The sequence below is a fragment of the Pituophis catenifer genome, unplaced genomic scaffold, assembly GCF_029215685.1.
Source record: "Pituophis catenifer annectens isolate HBS135680 unplaced genomic scaffold, rPitCat1.0.hap2 SCAF_1, whole genome shotgun sequence".
Lineage (NCBI taxonomy): Eukaryota > Metazoa > Chordata > Lepidosauria > Squamata > Colubridae > Pituophis > Pituophis catenifer.
In genome coordinates, this window is record NW_027256881.1 from 25,383,005 (window position 1) to 25,406,577 (window position 23,573).

General features: G+C 39.9%; 1 protein-coding gene across 7 annotated transcripts in view; it reads left to right on the forward strand.

Moving 5' to 3' along the window:
* NCOA1 (nuclear receptor coactivator 1) overlaps nt 1-23,573 on the forward strand; it is a 292,101-nt gene that overhangs the window by 236,690 nt on the left and 31,838 nt on the right. For all 7 annotated transcript variants that reach the window (XM_070932196.1, XM_070932201.1, XM_070932198.1 and 4 more), the window contains 6 exons: nt 1,448-1,625; nt 5,821-6,000; nt 8,272-8,367; nt 9,668-9,808; nt 13,696-13,843; nt 17,663-19,019. In XM_070932196.1, the coding sequence (XP_070788297.1) occupies nt 1,448-1,625; nt 5,821-6,000; nt 8,272-8,367; nt 9,668-9,808; nt 13,696-13,843; nt 17,663-19,019 (2,100 nt within the window). The remainder of the gene's footprint in view (nt 1-1,447; nt 1,626-5,820; nt 6,001-8,271; nt 8,368-9,667; nt 9,809-13,695; nt 13,844-17,662; nt 19,020-23,573) is intronic.

Consider the following 23,573-nt stretch of genomic DNA (forward strand, 5'->3'; position numbering starts at 1 on the left):
GCAGAGCGATTATCAGAGGCTGTTTTTTTTACTTTTAAAAGCATTTTTTCTACAACCTCTTCGACCAAAAAAATGCTTTTAAAAGTTAAAAAAAAAAAAAAAGCCTCTGATGATCGCACGGCTCAGCTGGGATCGTCAGAGCCTTTTAAAAGCATTTTTTTCTGCAACCTCTTCGGCCGAGGAGGTTGTAGAAAAAATGCTTTTAAAAGTAAAAAAAAAAAGTTGGCCACACCCACCCAGTCACATTACCCACCCCCCCCAACCAAGCCACACCCATAGAACCGGTAGTAACAAATTTTACATTTCACCACTGACTTAAGGCATCCCTCAACTATACCAAAGAGAAGTCACTCCATCCTGTTTAGGAAATATACAGCAATCAGAAATCTGCCATGCCTTGTGTTAGCTAGATTCTACTTTATTTCTTTCTGTTTCTTTCATTCTTATGAATTCAAAGGTGCTCCATCCTCATTAGCAGACTGTGCCCTTTGAGTGTTTCATCTTCATATAAGAATATTTTAGGCCAGGTGTCCTCAACCCCTGGGGTCACAGCCCATTACCGGGCCATTCGGAACTAGGCTGCGGAAGTGGCAGGCAAGCCCCTGCAACTCACACAAATGGAGCTGCGTGTGTGCGCTTCCCCACCACTCGTGTAGAACCATCTCCTCTCCTCCCCCTCCCCCCCAGGCTGGGCCACAAAGCCAGAAAGGTTGGGGAACTCTGTTTTAGGCCAGCCCAATTGAGAGCCTTCTGATTGTAAATGTCTGAAGAACAGATTTTTCTCTCTCAAGTTGGCCTTCTATAGAAAGGAAAGGAAAAAAAGCCTCAGCTTGAAATCTAAAATGTGCAGAATCATTACCGAAAGGAATGATAATAGGAAGACAAATGTTAGTCAAATAATGAGGTAAATTATGGGATAAATTATCACCCACCATGGGAGTTGTCACCTGTGCAATCTGGTGGCTACTCCTGGAGCATTGATGCCAACAATTATTTCCTTTCTTTATATCAGCATTGTAAGAAAACATGCTGGTTAGGCAAGATATTCTGGCAGAGTCACCTTGGGCAGCAAAGAGCAGGACAAAGAAAGTGGTAGAGGGAGAGCCAGTTATGAAGTTTGGCAGATTTGATGGCAGTATAATCTAAAAATCTAGACTTCTTCTTCTGAAAAGTGGATGTGTCACTGTTCATGCAGTGTTCGACTAAAGTAATATGCATTTGCCCACATAGGAGTAAAGACGAGTATTTTTTATAAGTTGATTATATGTATTAAGCACGACTGCTGGGGCCTACAAGTATCATTGTTACTTGTATATTTCTGATACTTTACCCATGATGGTGCCCCGATCATCCATAACCCCAATTGTCAGCTCTTTGTTGTTCTAAAGACATGTAAAGATAGAAACACCTTTCTTAATGCCCTTTGTCATTGTTTTGGCCCCTGCAGGCACTGGATGGCTTTTTCTTTGTTGTGAACCGTGAAGGACGGATTGTGTTTGTGTCTGAGAATGTGACCAGCTACTTAGGCTATAACCAAGAGGAGCTTATGAACACCAGTGTCTACAGTATCTTGCATGTGGGAGATCATGCTGAATTTGTCAAGAATTTGCTGCCTAAGTCACTAGGTGAGCAGTGTGACTTTCTTGGCCTTCTCTCATTCTCTTTGCAAAGCTGCTACTGAATCAACGAAACACATCCGTATAATTTCAATATAAATTCATGTCAGGATACTAAGGATAACTTTTCTAGATAGTACATGAAGTAAGTGTGCAGAGAAAAGTAAGGCTCTCTAAACCACAATAGTTAACCAAAAACATTTTTATCAGAATATAAGGAATATTTTAAAATTCATGATGTAAAAAGGTAACTGATGAAAATTCCAGGTATCCTAAAACTGCTTCTTTATCTAGAGTTCTAACTGATATTCTTTGGTAATATTTGTGAAGAAAAACAAAAGGTTGAGTTTTTTAGCTTAAAGAAGTGATAATAGATGGCCTAGAACAAAATGACTATGTTATTCTTTTCTTTGCACATCAGATTCATAAAGCCACTTCATATAATACATTTTTAAGTGTTTGATTTCAGCTTAATATGTTGAATGTTTCTCAGAATGTGCAGTTGAGTTGAGTAGATGCAAGCTGCACTCAGGAGCAATAGCAGGTGGTTAGGAGATTAGGAAGCAGCTCTGTTTTGCAAACAAGATCCAATTTAATTTTGCCGGTGACATGCCATTCCAAATGCATATCATTCATTCTGCATTTAAGCTGATTTTTGAATAATATGCTAACTCACAAGCATCATTATGTAATTCTCAGTAAGAATTTCAGTTGACTACTCAACCAGAAACCATTTTTTTGCCAGTCTGAAAGCTAGAGAGCTAAAAATGTGAAATGCTTACTGAGTGTCAGCTTAGCCAGCAGACTAAACCAGTGACTGGAGGCACAAAGATGCTCTTTGGTCAGCTCGTCATTAATGTGGCACATTGAGTACATAGCCTGATTCAGTCAGAGAGCTGGCTGCTTACAAATCAATGTTTTGTTCAGAGAAGGTCAACTGCTTGCTGATGTTTAATCAACTTTGATGATAAAACCCCTCTTGCTTAACAAGGTTCTGTTTATCAAAGTTATGGCCTATTAGCTAAAGTTTTATTAGTTGACAAGTCACTAATTCAGTAAACTCTCATAGTTCTTATAACTGTCTTATTGGGTCAATGCAAGAGTGTGCTGAAGCTGCAAAGGTACATGTTACACTTCCATGGAGGGAAAGAGAAACCATCAATAACACACTGAGCACTTTATGGAAAACAAGTGAAGGTCAGCAATGATTTTATATGAATACAGAAAGCCAGAGAGAGAGAAATTCCCAGCTCTTACTGTATTACCCACTCTGCGGGTCTTCTTTGAAGGTTCAAAATATAGGTAGAAAATGAGAATAAAATAGCATACAGATTTCTTGTTTTATAATCTGGAACCCTTCACTTGCTATAGTCCTACTTGATCATGCATATATACTTGCATTTGTGCATCTATGAAGCACATATGTATATGTGTATGGTCACTGATTCAAATTTAATAGACCTGTCTGTGCAACCTTAATGATAGTTGAAACAAGTGCCAAATGCAATAAGTTCAAAATCTAAAAGGGTCCCAAATCTAAAAGGGTCCCCCATCTAGAAAAGTGTTGCCAAAAAGGGCTAATTCTCAGCAGGGATGTGCAAGAGTGAAAATTTGTATAATACTTTTCTTTGAGTCATTTGGAAGACAAAATAGTCCTTGAAGAAGAATCCTTTTGAAATTATAAATGTATTTTAGTGTTCTGCTCTCTTTTTTCTTTCTATAGCTACCTTTCTTTTTTGGTTGAATTGCACAGTGAGAGGATCTCAATATGAGGATCTGCAGTCTCAGTTCCTTGCATGTCCATGCAGTTGGATAAGATCTTAGTCAGAGATGGACATTTTTTTGGCTCATGTTTACATGCATCATCTAATAATATGTCATACCTGCATATGCACAATCATAAATACCAATTACATTTTACTGGGGAAGAGGATGCCCAAGTTGGATCTTACTTGTACCATTTTCTATTAGACTGCACATTTCTGCAGAATTTAAAGATTATTTACCTTCATCTATTAACTTTAAACTTTATTAGCTTTATTTTCCATCCTTATCCAGGAATCCAAGGTGGTTTCCCTTTATTTTATTTCACAACAAAAATGAAGTGAATCAGTCACCCAGGCAAATTCCATTGTTGAGGTGGGACTTAAGTTTGGGTCTTTCAATGTTTCAATGCTACACCATACTGGCTATTTTAATGTCAAATTGGTGGAGTTTGCTTTAGATTTTAAGTAAACAATCAGATGCACCCTTTAACATATGCTGCAATTTTCAAAATCAGTTCTGCTAAACTAATGCTAGCATAGACTATTTTAATATTGATTTCAGTGTGGCTGGTATCAAATTTGCTTCAGTCAATATAAAATTGACTTAAGCTAATTTAATATAAGGTAGGTTTAAATCAATATTTCACTTAATCAAGTCTTAATTGATTTTAGCTTACTGCAGTGTAAACTTATGCATGGATAGAGTTCAATGTTTTATGAAATGTTACTGTTGCATTAAACACACATTCTCACATTCGCATACAGCTCAGCCAGTTTTCTATAGACAAATTAAAAACTTATGTTTTTCTAGTACTTTCTGAGAAAATTATGCAAGTTGTACCTTATTCACACTGAACATGGATTTTTTTAAAAAAAAATGTGAATATGGTTGCCAAGGAAACTGCTATGCTGAATGCAAATATGAGAGGTAACCATAGCAGAAAATTTCAGAAGTACCATCATTCTGTGAGTCGAATATATATATTTATTTATTTATGTACTGTCATATTTATATGCCGCCCTTCTCCCAAGGGACTCGGGGCGGCTCACAGAATAAAACAATCCAACAATAAATAGAATTAAAATGTTAAAATCTGATTTAAAAACCCCAAATCCCCCAAATTAAAATGCACGGCAGATCAGGGAATTTGCTGAAAGAGCCATGTCTTTAGGTCAACGCGGAAGGTGCGGAGGTTGGGGGCCATCCGGAGCCCAGTGGGTAAACCATTCCAGAGGGTCGGTGCGACCACAGAGAACGCCCTCATCCTGGGGGCCGCCAGCCGACATTGTCTGGCCGATGGGACCCGGAGGAGGGCAGTCCTATGTGAGCGCACTGTGCGGTGGGAGACCAGTAGGAGGTAGTCCTGCAAGAATATATCCTTTGCATGTATATGTTTTCAATCAATAAAAGGATTTAGTGATGTATAGCTTGACCAAGAATGATGTTGTGGCTGGAGGGATGTTTCTCCCCACCCCCCACCCCAAGATTGTCAATCTGTGAACCTCCTGGTGAAACTGTGATTTTTTTAGTTTCAATTTTTGGAGATAGACTATTTATGCAAAATAGATTTGTTAAGATTGTGTTGACTTAGCATATTTATTTTTGAACTTTACTTCTGAAAGCCCCATTCCCAGCTATGCATTAGCGTTTGTTAGTCAATCATGGGGATTTTTTTCTATCAAGGAAGGAGAAGTTAGAGTTACCAGTGCATTTTTCACCTCCTGTAAAAAAAAAATCCCCCTGGATTCTTCCTCTTTGGAGGGTATCAAGGGTCACAAAAAGAAGGAGAAATAAGTCATGGAGTGGATGGTTCCTGATACCTGCCATAAATGTTCTTAGAGATGGTGGGAGAAGTAAAGAGAATATGAGGACGAGCTTGTCCTCTTTGAGAAGGAAAGGGGGAAGTAGTATGTGGATCTTCTTGGCATCTACTTCATTTCCTCTGCAGTAATAAAGGTGCTGCACTAGTAGTCATAGGAAGGAAAGAACACAAGAAATTTTTGCACAGAGAACAAAAGAGGAGTGTTTGCTGTGGACAGAAGTTTTTCCACATTTACACCCTGGTCCTTGTCATCTGAGTGCATGTTAGAGTATTTGGAATAGGTAATAGTGGTTTAAATGGTATATGGTTTATACCATAAATAAATAGAAATATTGGGGCTTTGACTCATTATATTTGACTAAGGGGCGTGCATAAGTGCACCAACATGCCTACCATCCCTGTCCTAATATCCCCTATTTAAACTTTTATCTGTAATCTTATATATGCTTGACAAAATAAATAAATGAAATAAAATAATAAAATAATAATTTCTTATACTTATTGGCATTTGGGCAAAGCTGTAGTAATCTCAGTTTCCAAATTCTGGTTTCTGCACATTCATTTTTTCAAAACCCTTCAAGAAGCGTCTTTATTCTATCCCATGTGCATCTGCAGTTAATGGAGTCCCTTGGCCCCAAGAATCCACCCGACGCAATAGCCACACCTTCAACTGCAGGATGCTGATCCGTCCCCCAGATGAGCCAGGTGCAGAGAACCAAGAGGCCCGCCAGCGTTACGAGGTTATGCAATGCTTCACGGTGTCTCAGCCAAAACTGATCAAAGAAGAAGGTGAAGGTAAAGACTGCTAGATCTGGAGGTGGAAAAGGGCTTGTTCATGGTGCATCAGAAAGAGGGGGAAAGCCACAGGTGATTTCCTTCTGTCCTTCCATAGGACATTGCAAGGGGATTGCAACTCCATAAAAGCCCATACTGTCTACAACATTTTATGCTGACTTAAGAGGAGAGGTGGTGATATCTGTAATTCAACATGTAAAACCCACAGATTTTACTGTACTACATACCTTCCAAATTTCACACTCAACTGACCAGCAAATTTAGTCCTCATGGGAAAGGAAAGGTTTCCAAAAGGTCCATCGCAGCCCGACTCCTTCTTGCTACTTACATTCACACCAATCTGTTGCATTTGCATCACTCTTTGGGTGGTGAAGATTAGAAATATCTCCATATGTCCAGTCCTGGCAGAGGACATAATCAATTGCATAAAAATAAAAATGTAGGACTCTTTGAACCAGCTTGCTAAAGATGCTAAAACATAATCCTTTAGAGCTTAGTACAAAAGAAACTAATTTCCATCATTAAAGCTGTTAGAGGTTTGGTCTAAGACTATTAAATCTTTGACATTGTTCAGACATAATTCATTTTGGTTTCTGTAGTACTGAAACACTGTATTCATGCTACTGGATTATGTTAAGTATCTTATTACAAAGAAATCAGCCAAAGTCAGAATGAATAGGTAGATATATATTACTTATTCAGTTGTCCTGCCTCTTCGGTGGATTTTGACATTGTACGGATTTTTGATATTCCCAAGTCTGTAATGTTAATGCGGTAATAAACTAGTATTCTGAAATGGTAACAGCAGCACTCTAATGATGAAGTCACTCTCCCCAAAATGAATTGAGTAAAGTGATATCTCAGTTGAAAGTTAAAACAGATGAAAGAGAGGTAGGTTAATGATACCCTTCATTTATCCAATCGGTGAAGCTGGAGTGTTCTCCTGATTATTTTCCAGTAACAAGCTTGTCTCCTCTCTGAGTGGTCTGTAGTTGTTTCCAGGAATACATATATATTCTAATATATGTATATATATATATATATATAGTGGTTACTGAAATCCCCCACCATTGCGCTGGGTGGGTATCTGCCTGGATTCCAAATGCATAATTTAGCAGACATGGATTCTGAATTGGGATCTTGATCTTGATCTGCACTGTTCCTCAGACGCATCATGCCAACAAGACTTTCCAGCAGAACACTTCAGGCTTATTCCTCCGTAACGGCCATTTCGTTCCAGTGCATTAGCTGAATTAATCCATTGCAGCTTTCACAGGAGATCATGACTGGAAGAAATAAATCACAGAGGGGTTTATGAGCACATACTTTGCCCAGAGCTGATAATTGTTGGCTTCCGCAAGTGCCTTTTATTTTGCAGTGTTGCCAGAACCAAATGGCCTTAAAATTAATTCTCCCAAACAGTGTGGAACGAACACACGCATACACATGGGAGTATGCCAGTCCTTTTCTCTTGCAAGCAAATTTTTAACCTTTCCCAAGCTGGCACCCTCGAGATATATTGGGCTATCATTCCCACTTCCCTGGTGAAGACTGCCAATATCTGCAGGATGGTGGGAATTCCAGCCCAATCTGGAGGGCTTCACTTTAGAGGGGTGTTGGTTTATAGGATCTTGTTACTGTGAAGAACAATGCTGCTGCTCATGCAAAATGAAAAAAATAAGATTTAGTTTAGCCATGGCTCCACTGATGATTCCTAAACGGTAGTTGGAGAGGTACTACTTCATTCTTCACGAAATGAAAACAGATAAGCAATTCAGTTGCGCTGTTGCAGTCTTATCCTATACCTGAAATGAGAGAAGTCCATCCCATCAGTTTCCCTTTTGTGAGGCCATTCTCTTGCATTCTCTTATCCCTTCTCTAATTCCCCCTCCCTCCAAGTCCTCTTCCCTAATGCTGCAATTTCCCTAGTTTATTTGCTCAGGCCTTGCTTTTGTTGCTCACCCCAAAGCTCAGATTGAACCACTGTCTCAGTATTCCATTTTGTTTGAGCTAGAGAAATCTCATTTATAAAGTAAGTCTAAGGAGAACCTGTGATATCTTTAGTGGACGCCTTCCTCTTTTATATGGCCTCTTTGCACATACAACATATAGAAGATGGAGGGAGGGATCAAGGCTCTACTGATCGTGCAAGATATGGGAAGGGAGGAGGGAGACAGTGTGGAAGAAGTAAATGAAAAATAAAAAGAGGTGGCCTAGGAATTTAAATTAGTAACCTTTAATCTTTTTTTTTTTTTGTTCTATTCACAACAGATTTGCAGTCCTGCCTAATATGCATTGCACGAAGATTACCTCGATCTACAGTTCCCACCACATCAGAATCTTTCATGACCAAGCAAGATACTACAGGTATCTTTCAGAAAAATAAGTAGATAATTGCTTCTGCAAGGCTTTGGAAATCATAGGGTATTTTATCAGACTGCAGTTTTGGTATAACTGAAAGGTCCACTTGCTTGGCCATCTTGGTCTCCAAAATAGAGAAGATTCCATGGAACAACTATCTCTTAGTTGTTCCTTTTAGTGCCTGGGGTTCCGCTCAACATTTATTGAGGAAGACAATTGCTACATGGGGTTTAGCAACAATAAAAACAGCAGGTTTTTCCACCCCTTGAGCTTGGGATTCTTTTGTTTTTTAAACTATGTTGAGCCAGTTTTGCAGCTTACACTACTGTTTTTAGCTATTAGCACCTCAAAATTATGGGGAAAATGTGTCTAATGCTGGTAGTAGTATTTTTAAAAAGGTTCCAAAGCTTTAAGTTGCCAATCCCTGCTCCATAGTTTCATTTAAAAAAAATGTAGAGCCAGTGCAAATGGGCAGGGGATGGGAAAAGACAAATCTGCAGTCCTCCATGGTTGTGAAATAAGTTACTGAGTAACTTTAACATTTTAACATTATTCATTTTATATCTCTACTGTTCTTCCATCCACTTAAGTAAAAGTCGGCCTTGCCACCTTGTAATGCATACGATTGTGAGTTATGAAGATAGGAGAGGCAAGAATGTCAGCCATTTAAATAGTGAAATGGGCAGTGTATAAATCTGATGAATAAATAAATAAGAACAGCATTTTTTGTCACTTACCTACTGCCTCAACCCAAATGGACTCTAAGTAACAATAGTTAAATATAAGCCTGTTTAGTTCTACATATGTAGATTTTGCCATTTGGACTCATCAATTGCAGACCAGGAATTAAAGGAGTTATAGTTGGTGATTTCATATATGTAAGAGAGAAAAATAGTATTTCAAAGGCTTTGCAGAACTAATTTAGAAATAATGAAAGGCAATAGACATCTTTTATGAGAGCAGGAGATATTGGATAGTTCACATGATGGTTTTATTAGAAGAAAGCCTATTTACGTAAGTGGCAGTCATAAACAAGGTTATAAGTGACAGTTTCATTTATCTATCATGTTTCTTTAGGTTTGTGTACCTTTTACACTTCTAAAAACAGAGCATTCAAGGCAGCTTAAACAATTTTTAAATAATGAAAAATTAACAGCTGAAACATAAATAGCAGGCTGAGGAACTGAGTGCAGTTTATAGCTGATGGACAAGTATAGAAGGTGCAATATATATTGAATATATTCTTGTACTGCTCTGCTTTAGATTCCTAGGTCTAATGTCTTTGTTTTCATTCCACTCCACACAGGTAAAATCATCTCCATTGACACCAGTTCCCTGAGAGCAGCAGGCCGGACTGGCTGGGAGGATTTAGTGAGAAAATGCATCTATGCTTTCTTCCAGCCTCAGGGCAGGGAACCGTCTTATGCCAAGCAGCTATTTCAGGAAGGTAAGGCTTCTGTGTTTGAACACACCTTCGTATTTGTTGGATGAGGACTTTTCAGAGTGAAAATACAATTGTTAAAAAATGAAGGCTGCACATAATGCTGCCAAAGGAAATGGCTGAGTAGTGGCAGGAAAGATTGCTGGTCGTTCAGAGGAAAGTAGAATTGCTTTGAACTACTAGTTACCTTTCTCTGAACTACTAGCTACTGAACTACTAGCTATCTTTACATTCTTATAGAAATCTGTTCTACAAGACCACTGGACCAGAGGTGGTATTCAGCAGGTTCTGACCAGTTCTGAAGAACCGGTAGCAGAAATTTTGAGAAGTTCGAAGAATTGATAAATACCACCTCAGACTGCCCCCACCCAGGGGTGGGTTCTACTTAACTTTACTACGGGGCCGCGCGCACACGCGAGCAAAGCATGCGCAGAAGCGTTCTGATGACGTGGGGGTCGGTGGGCGAAGTCTCCCTCTGGTTTTACTACTGGTTCTATAGAACCGGTCCGAACTGGGGGCAACCCATCACTGGCCCCGCCCCCATCTATTCTCTGCCTCCCAAGTCCCAACTGATCAGGAGGAAATGGGGATTTTGCAGTAACCTTCCCCTGGAGTGGGGCGGGAATGGAGATTTTACAGTATCCTTCCCCTGCCACACCCACCAAGCCATGCCATGCCCACCAAGCCATGCCCACAGAACCGGTAGTAAAAAAAATTGGATCCCACCACTGCACTGGACCCAAGCGTCGGGATGGTGTGCTAACCCAAAGGCTTTTTTGTCAGGAAGCAAACTAAACTAAAGCAAACAGGCCAAGTTATCTAAAGCTTGGCTGTTTCATTGGTCCCAAAGGGGACAGAAATATTCCAAAATCTCTACAACTTGCATCTTTTTATGTAGAATTGGTGTGCTAGCTTGAATCTTGGATTAGATCAGGGAAGATAAGTTCTGACTCCCAATCAGCCAGTAAAGCTCCTTTGGGGAAAGCCTGTCTAACAATTCTCAAACATTAGCTTGACAGAAGAGAAAGGGGCAGGCAGAGCCTCCCAGAAAATTTTAGATAAAATGTCAGTAGGTGATGAGCATTCTTGGCTTTTATATTAGTAATTTTCCTAAGTGCTAATGTACAGTGTAAAGATGTTTATCATTTTACAACACCCTTGAAGCATGGATCAGTAAAATTGTATCTCCTTATAAAATGGGGCTGAAAGAATTATTTCTCTGCTAAAAGGATTAAATTGTTTATGAAAATCCCAGGAGGTTTTTGACATGTTAATTTACATAGGACTTTCAGATGGAGATGGTTGATGATTTCTCATTGAAACAGGGCTGTGCAACTTTGAGGGGAGGGGGTTGGTGCTACAGTGATCTTGAGGTGGGTGGGGGGGACACAACTTCATAAAATGGGTGAAGGTTGTTTAAAGATCCATGCATTAAGAAATTTGGGAGGGAGAAAAATTAAAACCTCTCTTTATCTCTAAAGATATTTGTGAATAGAGTAGAGTAGAGTAGAGTAGAGTAGAGTAGAGTAGAGTAGCGTAGCGTAGCGTAGAGTAGCGTAGAGTAGAGTAGAGTAGAGTAGAGTAGAGTAGAGTAGAGTAGAGTAGGAGTAGAACAGAACAGAACAGAACAGAACAGAACAGAACAGAACAGAACAGAACAGAACAGAAATCTTTATTGGCCAAGTATGATTGGACACACAAAGAATTTACCTCCGGTGATAAGCTCTCAGTGTACACCAGTGACAAATTCCTTGTGTATCCAATCAGATTTGGCCAATAAAGAATTCTATGGCATTTTGTTCAAATTCCTGTTCATCTTGAAAATTTACTGCTTCGGTTTCATTTCCTCGTTTTATAAAATGGGAGTTGAAAGTCAGCAAGTTCAGATAATATGTAATATAAGGACACATAAAATACTAAACTATAGTTAAGCTTTATGTAGCAGATAAGAAAATCCTACAATTCATAGCAGCGAAGTGCACTTTTTCTTCGTTTTTTTAGGCCTCTGAGGGCTGTAGGTTGCATGCTGGTGATGCAGCAAGATCATTGAATGGGCACAGTTGGACTTTTCAACCCATTGCTTTCAGATTTTTCAGGGCTTGAATTTTTTTTTTTCCATACATAGGTACATACCCATCCTACTGATTTTGTTGTTGTTGTTGTTGTTGTTTTTTTGGGGGGGTAACCAGTGTTAGGCAGAGTGCATAAAAGAAGTGAGAAATAGTATACGAAATAAGCATGAGATTAGGACAAGAAAACAAATAATTTAATTTAATTTAATTTAAATATAACTGTATTTTGTTTATACCCAACTATTTTCTGTTCTTCTTCATACCTTTCTACCCTGATACACCACCCTTCATTCATATATTGCTTTAAAAAATGCCTTTGTTCTTTATATCTTTTTTAAAGGATCTCCTAAACTCTTTCAAACCATGGCTTTTGTAGTTTTCTCCTTCCCCTCGACTCATTCATTCTTCATATATTTATTTACTACTGACTCCTCATTACTTTTCTTTATATGACCAAACAATCTTAATTTATTTCAATATTGGTCACTCCCTTTTGTATTCTGACCATGTTCATTGAGCACTCATTCATCTTGGATCCTCTTTCTTGTTTTACCAAACATACTCTTAATACTTTCAAGTATTATATTCCTACTGAATTCAATATTTACGTTTCTTCTGATATGTCTCACTTCTGTATAACACACAGTGGGAAGCATGCTCTTATACACAATCATTTTCATTTCTTTCTCCAAACATTTACTCCTCTCATAAACATCTTATGATCCTTACGATTTATATTGACTGTTTCCTAATATGATTTGATTGCTTATTTGTTCCCTATGACTATCATTAAGTGTTGTACCTTATGATTCTTGACTAATGTATCTTTTCTTTTATGTACTCTGAGAGCATATGCATCAAGTCAAATTCCTTGTGTGTCCAATCACACTTGGACAATAAAGAAGTCTATTCTATTCTATTCTATTCTATTCTATTCTATTCTATTCTATTCTATTCTATTCTATTCTATTTTTATCAGCATTTGCATATCTTAAATGTCTCTGTGTCTCATTCAGCAGTCCCTGCTAATAGCAAGGGCAGTATTGGTCAGTCTGGGCACATTTTGGCTTAGTATGCCACAAGTGTGACTAAAGGCCATCTTTGTTCCAGCAAGCTCACACTATTCTATGCAAGATAGGATCTCTAAAAGAGAACGCTTTAGGCCAGAACACCATTACTTGCCCCTTGCAATTTAGAAGGTACATTCAGTGTGTAAGGTGCTTGATTTAAAAAAAAAAAATAGTATATTGACTCTATTGACAGCTAAAAGCATGGTTCTTTTTTTGAAAACCTAAATCAGTGGTCCCCAACCTTTTTATCGCCGCGGACCAATCAGCCTTTGATAATTTTACCGTGGCCCGCTGAGCGCGCGCAGGGGTGGGGGCTTTGGGCCACACGTGCGTACCTGCGTGGGGCTCTCTTCCCTGGAGCCTTTGCGCACGGCCCAGGAGCTTTTGCGCACGGCCCAGGAGCTTTTGCGCACGGCCCAGGAGCCTTTGCGCTGCAGCGTTCATGTCCCCCGGCCGCTGCGCGGCCCGGTGCCAGGTACTCCACGGCCCGGCACCGGTCCGCGGACCGGGGGTTGGGGACCACTGACCTAAATGATATTGCTATCAAAAATGGGAATTTGCTGTTGAATTTTTGAGACAAGGTTTTTGTGTGTTCCAGGGGTTCCATCAGAAGGGCATGTGGTATGTACATCGCTTGTGGATTGCCTACCTCTGCTACTTCACAAATATTGCTAGCAACACAGGAGGCAAATCATCCTAACCCTTAAGATACCTTTTCTTTCCTCCCCCTCCCCTTTCTGTTTCTGCTCAGTGATGACACGGGGCACGGCCTTCAGCCCATCTTACCGATTCACACTTAGTGATGGGACTGTGCTAAGTGCTCATACCAAGTGCAAACTTTGCTGCCCTCAAAGTCCAGAAATGCACCCCTTCATCATGGGCATTCATATAATTGAAAGGTAAGTCCTGAAAATTCCCAGGGTTCACTGGGTGTGCCATTGGCTTTATTTCTCTCTCCACCCGTCTCTCCTAGACAGCAAGCTTCTTTGGGAAGGATTCAGTCTCTTCCTGTGTAAGTGTACAATTCAACATATATACAGAATGCATTTTGAAAAGTTATACTACTTAATACGTCTCTTTGCATGTCATAGTTCTCTCGTATATCCCTTAATAAGAAATAACGTATTTACCACAGGGTGGGAAAGGTGGTGGAAGCAAAAGGTTCTTGTGCTGTGTAATCTGCAGACTGAGTTGCCTTCTTTGTATGTTGCAAGGATGTTAGAAGTACAAATGAAGGGAAAAAGCCAAGCTTTTTTTTTTTTTTTTGGCTTTCTGCCTCTTGAAGCTGGTTTGAGCCTGACCCTTGAGATTATCCATGAGCTAGCAGCTTCACTGGACAGGGCAAAGATATCTTAATCAGGATTATCTAATCTCAAGAGAGCCATGTCTTCAAAGAGTAATGGAAAGAAACAGATGCCGAATCTTTCGTTGGCATCTTCTCTTTCTCTCCCTTCTCCTTCTCTCAGGCTTAAGTAATACTTTCTTAGTTTACTTCTCTTTCTCATTGGAGATGGGGGAAGGGGGCATACTCTGGTCACATAGCAAGAGAATGCATTGAGGAATATGTCATGAAATAGCCTGTTCAAACAAGTTGTTGCTTCTTTTGCAACACCTTCAAACTAGCAGCATGTAAGGCAGAACAGAAACAAACTGCAAAGTGTCCAAAATGAAGAAGACTTACCAGCAGAACTTCCAGCATGTTTATTCTACATAGCTTCATTTTTGATAAGCAGTCTTTGGTGTGTGTGTGTGTGTGTGTGTGTGTGTGTGTGTGTGTGTGTATGCTTTTAGTTTTTATTGATATGAGTGCTTCTGCATGGAAGGCTTGCAAACATCAACAGTGAAAAAATACTGTGTGCCTATGCTGTCCTTTCCTCTATAATATCATGTGAATGCAAAACCAAGACAAGCAAGGGAAGATATGGAAAAGCATGAGAAAGATGATTATGTATAAGAGAATCTATAAAATTTGATAATTAAAACTAGATGATTACAAAGAACAATCTTTGTCTAGAACACACTGAGCCTAAAAAAAATAGGTAGTCGCACTTATGGAAGCCACATCTGTGAACCCTTTTTCAACTCTCCTCTATCTGAGAAGTTGCAGTGTATGAACAAGCCTTTTATAAATTTTGAGAGTGATTTTGCATCCCTTTAAATAGAAGAGAAACCATAAGGATATTGAACCTAGGGGTATTTGTGTAAATTAGTCAACAGCTGGTCCTCTTCCTATCTCATCATCCCTAAATTGAAAAAAGAAACTGAATGGAGGTGGTGAGACTAGCAGCAGCAGTCTCTGGGCTTTCTGTAGCAAGAGAGAACTGTGATCTGAGGATATGGCCAATGGCAGTGATAGTGTCAGCTGGAGATGGAGTGCTGTGAGAGGAAGAGTGGGATCACTGCTTCTGCCTGCTGCAGAAGAGACAACTTGCACAACTTGCCATGACCAACTCACCACAGCCAACTCGCTGTGGGACAAAAGTTACACTAATATCGAAGAAATTGTGGAATAAAATCATTAAACAAATGATGCAAAACAGGAGGAGAAAATGAAATGTGAATGGCAAAAATTAAAATGTATTTTTTAATTATTTTAAATAATTAAATTGAATTGTTGAATTGTCCCATGGCGAATTGTCCTGCAGTGAGTTGGCCATGGTGAGTTGGCTGTGGCAAGTTGTCCCATTCTGGAACAGGCTGTGACAGGTCTCACAATTGCAGCTGCTGGAGGAGAGTTGCAGGAGAAAGGCAGCAAAAATGAAGGCGGTGTTGGGTGCCAAGGCAGCAACCACAACAGCATTGGAGACTGGAGGCCAACAGGTTGTGCTGAAATCCACCCCTTCTTTAACATTTGACTTGGCCAAGTGTTAGCAGGACAGTAAATCTGTGTGGGCATCCTATCTCACTGGATGGATTTTGTAGTGGGGGGGGGGGAATTAACATCTGGCTTGTGTGATTTGAAACAGACTGGTTAGACCAGGGGTCGGCAATCTTAAACACTCAAAGAGCCATTTGGACCTGTTTCCCACAGAAAAGAAAACACTGGGAGCCACAAAAACCTTTTGACATCTAAAATGAAGATAACACTGCATAGATCATTTTTTACCTTTATGCTATGTATAAAAAAAACTATAGTGTGTTGCATTTATGTAATCGATGAACTGCTACAGAAAAAACAAATTTTTATTTCTGCATGCAACAAAAACATTTTGAACTCCGAAAAAAAAGATGGGTCGAAAAGCTCAATAAATTACGTGCCGGTAGGTGTTACACATTGGCAGTTGTGACACATCTTTTGAGTGACAGGGAGCCACAGCAGAGGGATGAAAGAGCCACATGTGGCTCCAGAACTGCGGGTTGCAGACCCCTGGGCTAGACTATACTTCTGGTTAAACGTCTGAGAAAGCTGGCTTGAAGAATATTTTACTGCACTCTCTGCTTTCAGTTTTCCCAGAAAAATCACAAAGGAAAGATCAGGCATTGGGCTTCCTGATAATCACTGATAGGAACAGCCAATTGAATTTATGAAATTTCAACAGTGATTTGTGCTTGCTTGTTGCTTGCTAGTCAGCCATGGAGGTTTTTTCAGGTTCATTGTCTGCCTTAAGGGAGTGTCTGCACCAGCCTCCCCACCCCCCATCCCCCAAAATGATTGCATAAGAAGGAGATCCAAACCATGAAATATTTCCTGCGTTCATTCTTAGTGCTTTACTTTCAAGTTCTGATACGGAAAGTTTATTACTCTGTAGAAACCTTGTAGAAGTACAAGTGCAAACAATTACAAGTTTTGTATAAAAACTTATACAATTGTATATAACACAAACCTTCCGGATCTAGGATTAAGATCTGCCAGGCCATTTTTCTGCCCAGTTCTGACATTAGTTCAATCTTTTTCAACTTGCTGCATATTTTCCTTTATTTTGTTAAGATGAATTTGCACATTGACACGTTCTTAATTGCCTTCACATGCTGCTAATTTGATATACTAATTTCTTTTTATGCAATTATTTGACCTAGCTAGTTTACATCCTTGAAAAATAATTACCCCCAGAGCTATTTGAAGGACTGCAGGACCCAAATGCATGTTATTTAATGGAGAGGGAGCTACAGTTTGTCGATGGAAGGTTGCAACTCAAAGAATGGCCATTATTTTATGGCTGGGAGTCAAAGCTGACATGAACAGTTTTGGCAGGGTGAGAGGAATTGGATGTCAATGAAACCTACCAAGAATCGTTCTGGCTTTGATACCATCCTGAATAGAAGTCGAGACCTGAATGTTTTGAAGGCTTTCCTTCGCTTTTTGAGGAACAGGATAATGAATAAGTGGGAGGTTTATGTTTGGGCTTTTGATTCCTGAATTGGAGCCCTTTTGGAATATTTCTCATGGTAACCAGGCCCATGCATAAAAAAAAATACATATATAATAGTAGCCATTTTTTATTTCATCTCTCAAAAGAAGTCAGCAAAACTTTACTTTTCCTTCCTACACACAAACGCACACACACAAACTATGTATGTATGCTATGTGTGTGTGTCTGTGTACACACACTGCATATATGTATGTATATATGTATATAAATAAAATCTTTCTCAGGTACACAGCATTTTTGCACTCCCTTCTCTGAAAGGACACAGCAGAAACTAATCAAGTTCTTCTGACATGGGTGGGGGATTGTATTTCCTTTTTCCACCAACTGCATTTTTTTTTCTTGATCCAGAGAACACAGTGCCCTGTCGCCTCAAGAGAACTCTAATTCTGGAATGCCTCTTTCCCGTGTCAGTCCCTCACTGAACCCCAGCATCTCTCCAGGACAGGGTGTACCCCTGCCAACACCTCTCCCTCCCTCCAATGGTAGCATGTTAACAACCAACACAAACCACCCATCAGGATCCAGCCTGCACGGCAATAGCAACGCTCCTACCACCCAAACCAATTATGGATGTTCACCTGGAAGCCAGATGGGAGCTAATGTTGCCTTAAGCCAGGGACAAGCTGGTCCTCCGAACAGTACCCATGCTATAAACATCAGTAGCTCTCCAATGAACAGTCCTGGGGTCACCCCGCCACAGTTTATGTCTCCGAGACATCGAGTAAGCCCTGGACTTGTGCATCGGCCCAGAATGCCAAGCAACCCGTTCTCTCCTACTATGCCCCACACACACTCCCCAGTGGGCATGGTGGGCAGTTGTGGTGGCAGCAGTGCTGTCAGCAACAGGCCATATCCAGGCACCCCATTAAACTCCATGCAGGGTTTGACTGATGGGCCTAGCCCTCCAGTGGGCTACTCCACACCCCCTCCTGTCCTGCGTCAGTTGAGCAATCAGAACTCCCCCAGCAGAATGAACATGCCACCCGTGAAAACAGAGCCAAAAGACAGCAAGGAGATGTCGTCCATTCTTTGCAGCATGACCCACTCTGACAATAGCTCCAATGACAGCAAGCCCTTGGATTCTAGCTTGCTGCATGGCAGTGACAGACTCTCAGAGGGTGACAGCAAGTGTTTGCAGGCGACCAGCCACAAACTAGTCCAGCTCTTGGCTTCCACAGCCCAAGAGCAGTTACGGCACGTGGATGCAGATACCAGTTGCAAAGAGCCCTTGTCTTGTACGGGCGCATCGGGGACCCCAGCTTCTGGGAACCCTGTGGGCAGTGCATGCCCTTCCTCCCACAGTTCCCTCACAGAGAGACATAAGATCTTGCATCGGCTCCTCCAGGAGGGCAGTCCTTCTGATATTGCCACCCTGTCCATGGAGCACGATAAGAAAGATGGAATGCCTGGTGGTACAGCTACTGCTGTTACACCACAGAACCAGGCTCCAGGAACCCCGGACATCAGGCTGGAAGCAGATGCTACGAAGAAGAAGGATTCAAAGGACCATCACACAAAGGACCATCAGCTCCTTCGCTATCTGCTTGACCAGGATGATAAAGAACTAACATCTAACCCTTCCTTGAGCCTGGAGGATGTGAAGGTGAAAGAAAACCCAGAGCAATTGGACCCTTGTAATGCACCTGTGGCACCACCGCCTAAGCCCTCCACTCAAGAGGAGGTGAAGCTACAGCCACAGGGACAGGTGAGTTTTTAGTTCAAACTACTTTTCTGTTAACAATACATTTTCCATTTCTTATGAAATTTATTTTCTGCTGCTGCTGCTAATTTATGATTCTCCTTGGCTAAAATTCAGCAATTTACTGAACTCTAAGGAAAAGGTTGATATATTCCAAAGTACCCAATTTGGCAAGGAATCACAGATTATGTCAGGCCCAAACGATATCTGTAAAATGGGGAAGAATATAGTAGTGTAATATGTATTACAGCACTGGCAAAAACCTCCTACACACAAAAAATAGAGTCTGTAACACCCATATTATGAACGTAAGTTCTCTGCAGGTTTAGTCTGGAAAATGAAACAGTGTTCTTACTTTCCTAGCAAGCTCCAATATGTTTTAGGAAGCATCTGTTTTTAAAACCAGAGTTTTAATGGCTAGAATAAACAATAGTAATAGCAATAGCACTTAGACTTATATATTGCTTCACAGTGCTTTACACCCCTCTCTAGGCGGTTTACGGAGTCAACATATTGGCCCCAACAATCTGGGTCTTCATTTTACCGACCTTGGAAGGATGGAAGGCTGAGTCAACCTTTAGCCGGTCAGGATCGAACCCCTGACAGTCAGCAGAATTAGCCTGCAATACTGCATTCTAACCACTGCACCACCAAGGCTCCTAAGCAATTCTATCTCTCAAAGGAATCTCTAGATTTTTATTCCTTTCCTTAAGGCTTCTCCCATCAGAATACAGTAGTTTAGTTTATTTGTGTCTTAATCAGTCTTTGGACTGTCCTTGTGGGTGCTAGTAGGTCCAGATAATTTGTGAAAACTGCAAAGATGAGAATACAGATGGACCAACTGATTTTCCTTATTCTTAAAAGATTTACCTGCTATTGAAATGAAGTAGTTGTTGAGTAGGAGCAATATATTCTTGAGTAGGAAGCTGAAAGTTTGTACGGGAAAGCCTCTTAGCTTATGCAAGTGGAAAGAAAGAAATTGAGTAACACCAGAGAAAGCTGTGTGGCCAACCTCTCTGTTCCTGAAAGAAAAGTGCAGTAATCAGATTCTCCCATCAAAATCTGTTCCGGGTTTTTCTTAATAGCTTAATTTAACTCCTATAATATGATTTCTATCGCTGAGCATACTTGCCAGTCAGTATCAAATGTTCTTCTTTTTGGTTTATGGGTTGGCTGCACACAACACCTGTTTTGATCATATTTTCTGGTACAATCCCAGGATTTTCTTCAGTTGAGTGAAGTTCATGTACTCTGCTATCCACACTTGACAAAATGGGGGATGGACTGGGGGCATTCATATCAGCACACGCCCCTTTTCTTACACTTCAGTTAGTTAGTATAAGTTAGAGATCCCAAAAATTATTGCAGCTCAAAATGTGAAGGTTCGAGTTTGTGAAGTGTGGAATACAATCAGCATATTGGTAACAAAACAGAGCCTTGGCCATCAGTGTGTAAGTTTGTAAAGGGGAAATAAATTAATAGAATTTTTTTTTTTCTAAATGGCTACAAGTCATGATAGCTTGAGTTATTGACTTATTATTTACCTGCTGTATCAGAGGCAGGTGTGTCTCTAAATGCCAGTGTTGGGGACTGTGAACAGTTGGGAATTCTTGTCCCCATGCCCACCCTTGGATCTTTAGTTCGTGTTGTGTTTCAGATGAAAAGACCAGAATTGTGGGCTGCACACAAATTATAATTTGCCAATAATCAGTAACCTTGATGCTGTCTTGGGCCTGGCTAAAATGACTGCCATACCTTTGATTGAGGAGTGGGGCTTCTGTCAAATAAACTCTCCGTTCCAAGGTCAAAATTAAAACAATACATGTTGTGGTTCAGTGGAGACAATGGCTTTAACACAATATATTACAGACAGAAATGGCTTCTAGATGAAACTTGTGGACGGTAATCATGTATTTTAGATGTAGTTTCTGTAACAAATTGAATAATTTAAGCAGACAGGATCTTCTTTATGTAGTTTCCCTATTGTGCCTGAAAACATACATAAAGATTGAATTTTCATGTTTAGAAAGATTTAAATCTTTGCAAAGAATGGAAAGGGGAGAATCTTGAATTTAAGTAAATGAGACTAAGCTCCCCTATTTCAAGGTCCCTCTTTAGTCGTGTGCAGACCCGAAAAGAAAGTTTCCACTGCAACCTTAGATGGACAGGATGAGTAACTGCAGATTTTTACATTGCCAGTATATTTTGGGGCAACACTCAAACTCCCTGGTAACTGAGAGTTACCCAAGGTTCAGAGATTTTTGGCACATGGTTCTCAGCTGCTTGGAGCGTGTAAAATTGCTTGATTTGGCTCTGTTTCGCATGAGGAGATGGTGCTGAAGAATGCAAAAGTATGTTCAGATTTTTATAATGTTTTATAAATATGAGTAGTTATTGAAGATTGCAGTTCCTGTAATATAGGATAGGATAGTATTCCTCATCTCTCTCTGATAAGGCCCATCTGAAAATCAAGTAAATCACTTGCTTTAGAAATACAGTTTTAATTTGTAAGCTGATTTTTTTTTTAAATCCCCAATGGAAGAGTGGATGATGAAAATGATGGATATTCCTGAAATGGCCAAATTGACAGCTTTAATTAGAGATTAGACATTGTCTAAGTTTAATGCTGATTGGAAATCCCTCATTGACTTTTTTGCATGAAACGGAAAAAAATGAATTTATGATACATAATTTTGATAATTAGAAAAATTAGATTATGACCAAATGTAAGCAATACTGTAAAGGTAGAGTAAGAAGTTAATTTATATTTATACATATAATTGCTTTTTAAAAATTGGAAGTCATTTCTTTATTCTTTTTTTTTTTTTTGCACTTTTGACTTTATTCTTATTTCCTTCTTTTTTCTTCTCTCTTCTTCTAAATAGTAGTTTTTATCTTTCATTTTACAAATGTAATAACGTTTTGTAACAATTATAAACTGACTTAATTAAGCATATTACATTTTCAGATTGGGTGCTAATACATTGAATAATTAGAACCTGAAATTCTTAATTTACATCTGCTAATGACCGACAGCATAACCAATGTGTATTTGTAGCTGATATGGGTCCACGTATATCAATATTGAATAAATTTATAGGACATGATTTCTTTAATCACAAAATTTTTATCTGAGTTTTAAGGGACCAGCAGGCTCTAAGCTAATGATCAGGGTAGTTTAAATTTCCCTCTAGACTGGAGATAATGAAAAGATCTTGGGTGGAAGAGTACAACTAGAAAAGTGCTGGAGTGTGGAGGAAGTGTTATAACCCATGTTATTCCCCACCCTGCAGGCAGCTGTTTTTTCCCCAGCCCTACCTGGAGTTTTCAGGGTATCAGTATGAGGTCTTCTTATTGTAAAGGGTCATGCCTACAAAACCTCATCTTTAGATCTGAGAATTCCATCTGTTCTCATATTTAAATTGCCTCTCTGGAATAGCCTTTTTCTTTAAAAACTGAAATTATTAGGGCTTCGTTACATTCTTTGCAAATTTATTTATCAGAACTATCGCTAAGCACACATTTCATTTATAAGGCTTACATGTCAAAATAAGCTGAGATATTATGAAACTGATAAATGCTACCACAGCAAAACTGAACAGAACAGCCTAACACTCAATATTCCTGGACAAATAACTACGTCTTTATGTGATTTTTGAAAGTCTAGCAACATCAGCATATAGTGTTAGGTTTCAGTAGGAATAGAGTTTAGAGACAGATGAAGGCTTCTGAATGGCTCATATTGACTTGGCCCTAATCCTGCTAGAGAAATGTGCACCAATTTTAATTTGACAGCCCCACCCCCTTGTTGTCTTTGGAAGGCTCTGAAGAAATGGTTCTATCTGCAGGCTTGGGGACCTCAGATTAACACAGAGCCAATCAAGTGGTTGATATGATTGCATTTGTTGCTGTTACCTGGGGTGGGGGCAGATTGTATGGGTTTTATACTTTGGATTGTTTAATGTTGTAAGCCTCCCAAAGTCATCATGTGTGAATTCAGTGGCCATATGCATTTGTTTAATCAATCAATAAATTTCAAAATGTATATGCATGCATTTCTGAGGAGAGTGGCACATAGCTATGTTTATTCAACTGGCTGTTAATTCTTAAAGAGTTTCTGTGAATTAGATGAAACTGTCAGTTTTTCAGGCATTTTCCCATCAACATTTTCAAAGTCCAGCCATTTCTGCATAAAGTACCTTTATTTCACATTACCAGTAATTTCATCCTTGAAGTGTTTCTGAACGCACACACAGATCAAGGTCCAGATTACTAATCCAGAGCATCCCACTAAAACAACACTTTGAGCCTACTTAAAAAGCTGAGTGGAGTGGATGGATAACCTGAGGGGAGTGTGGGGGAATGTCAAGCAGGCCGCAGCACAGCATTCCACCCCAGCACAAATGGGGCGGTTGAACGGACAAATGTTATGGTGGAGCGGTATCTGTGGTGCTACGTCAACTATCGAGAAGAATTGGGCAGACGTCCTCCCATTTGTGAAGGTGGCCTACAACAATGTGGTGCACAGCAGTACCAGTTTCACCCCGTTCCGGGTGGTTC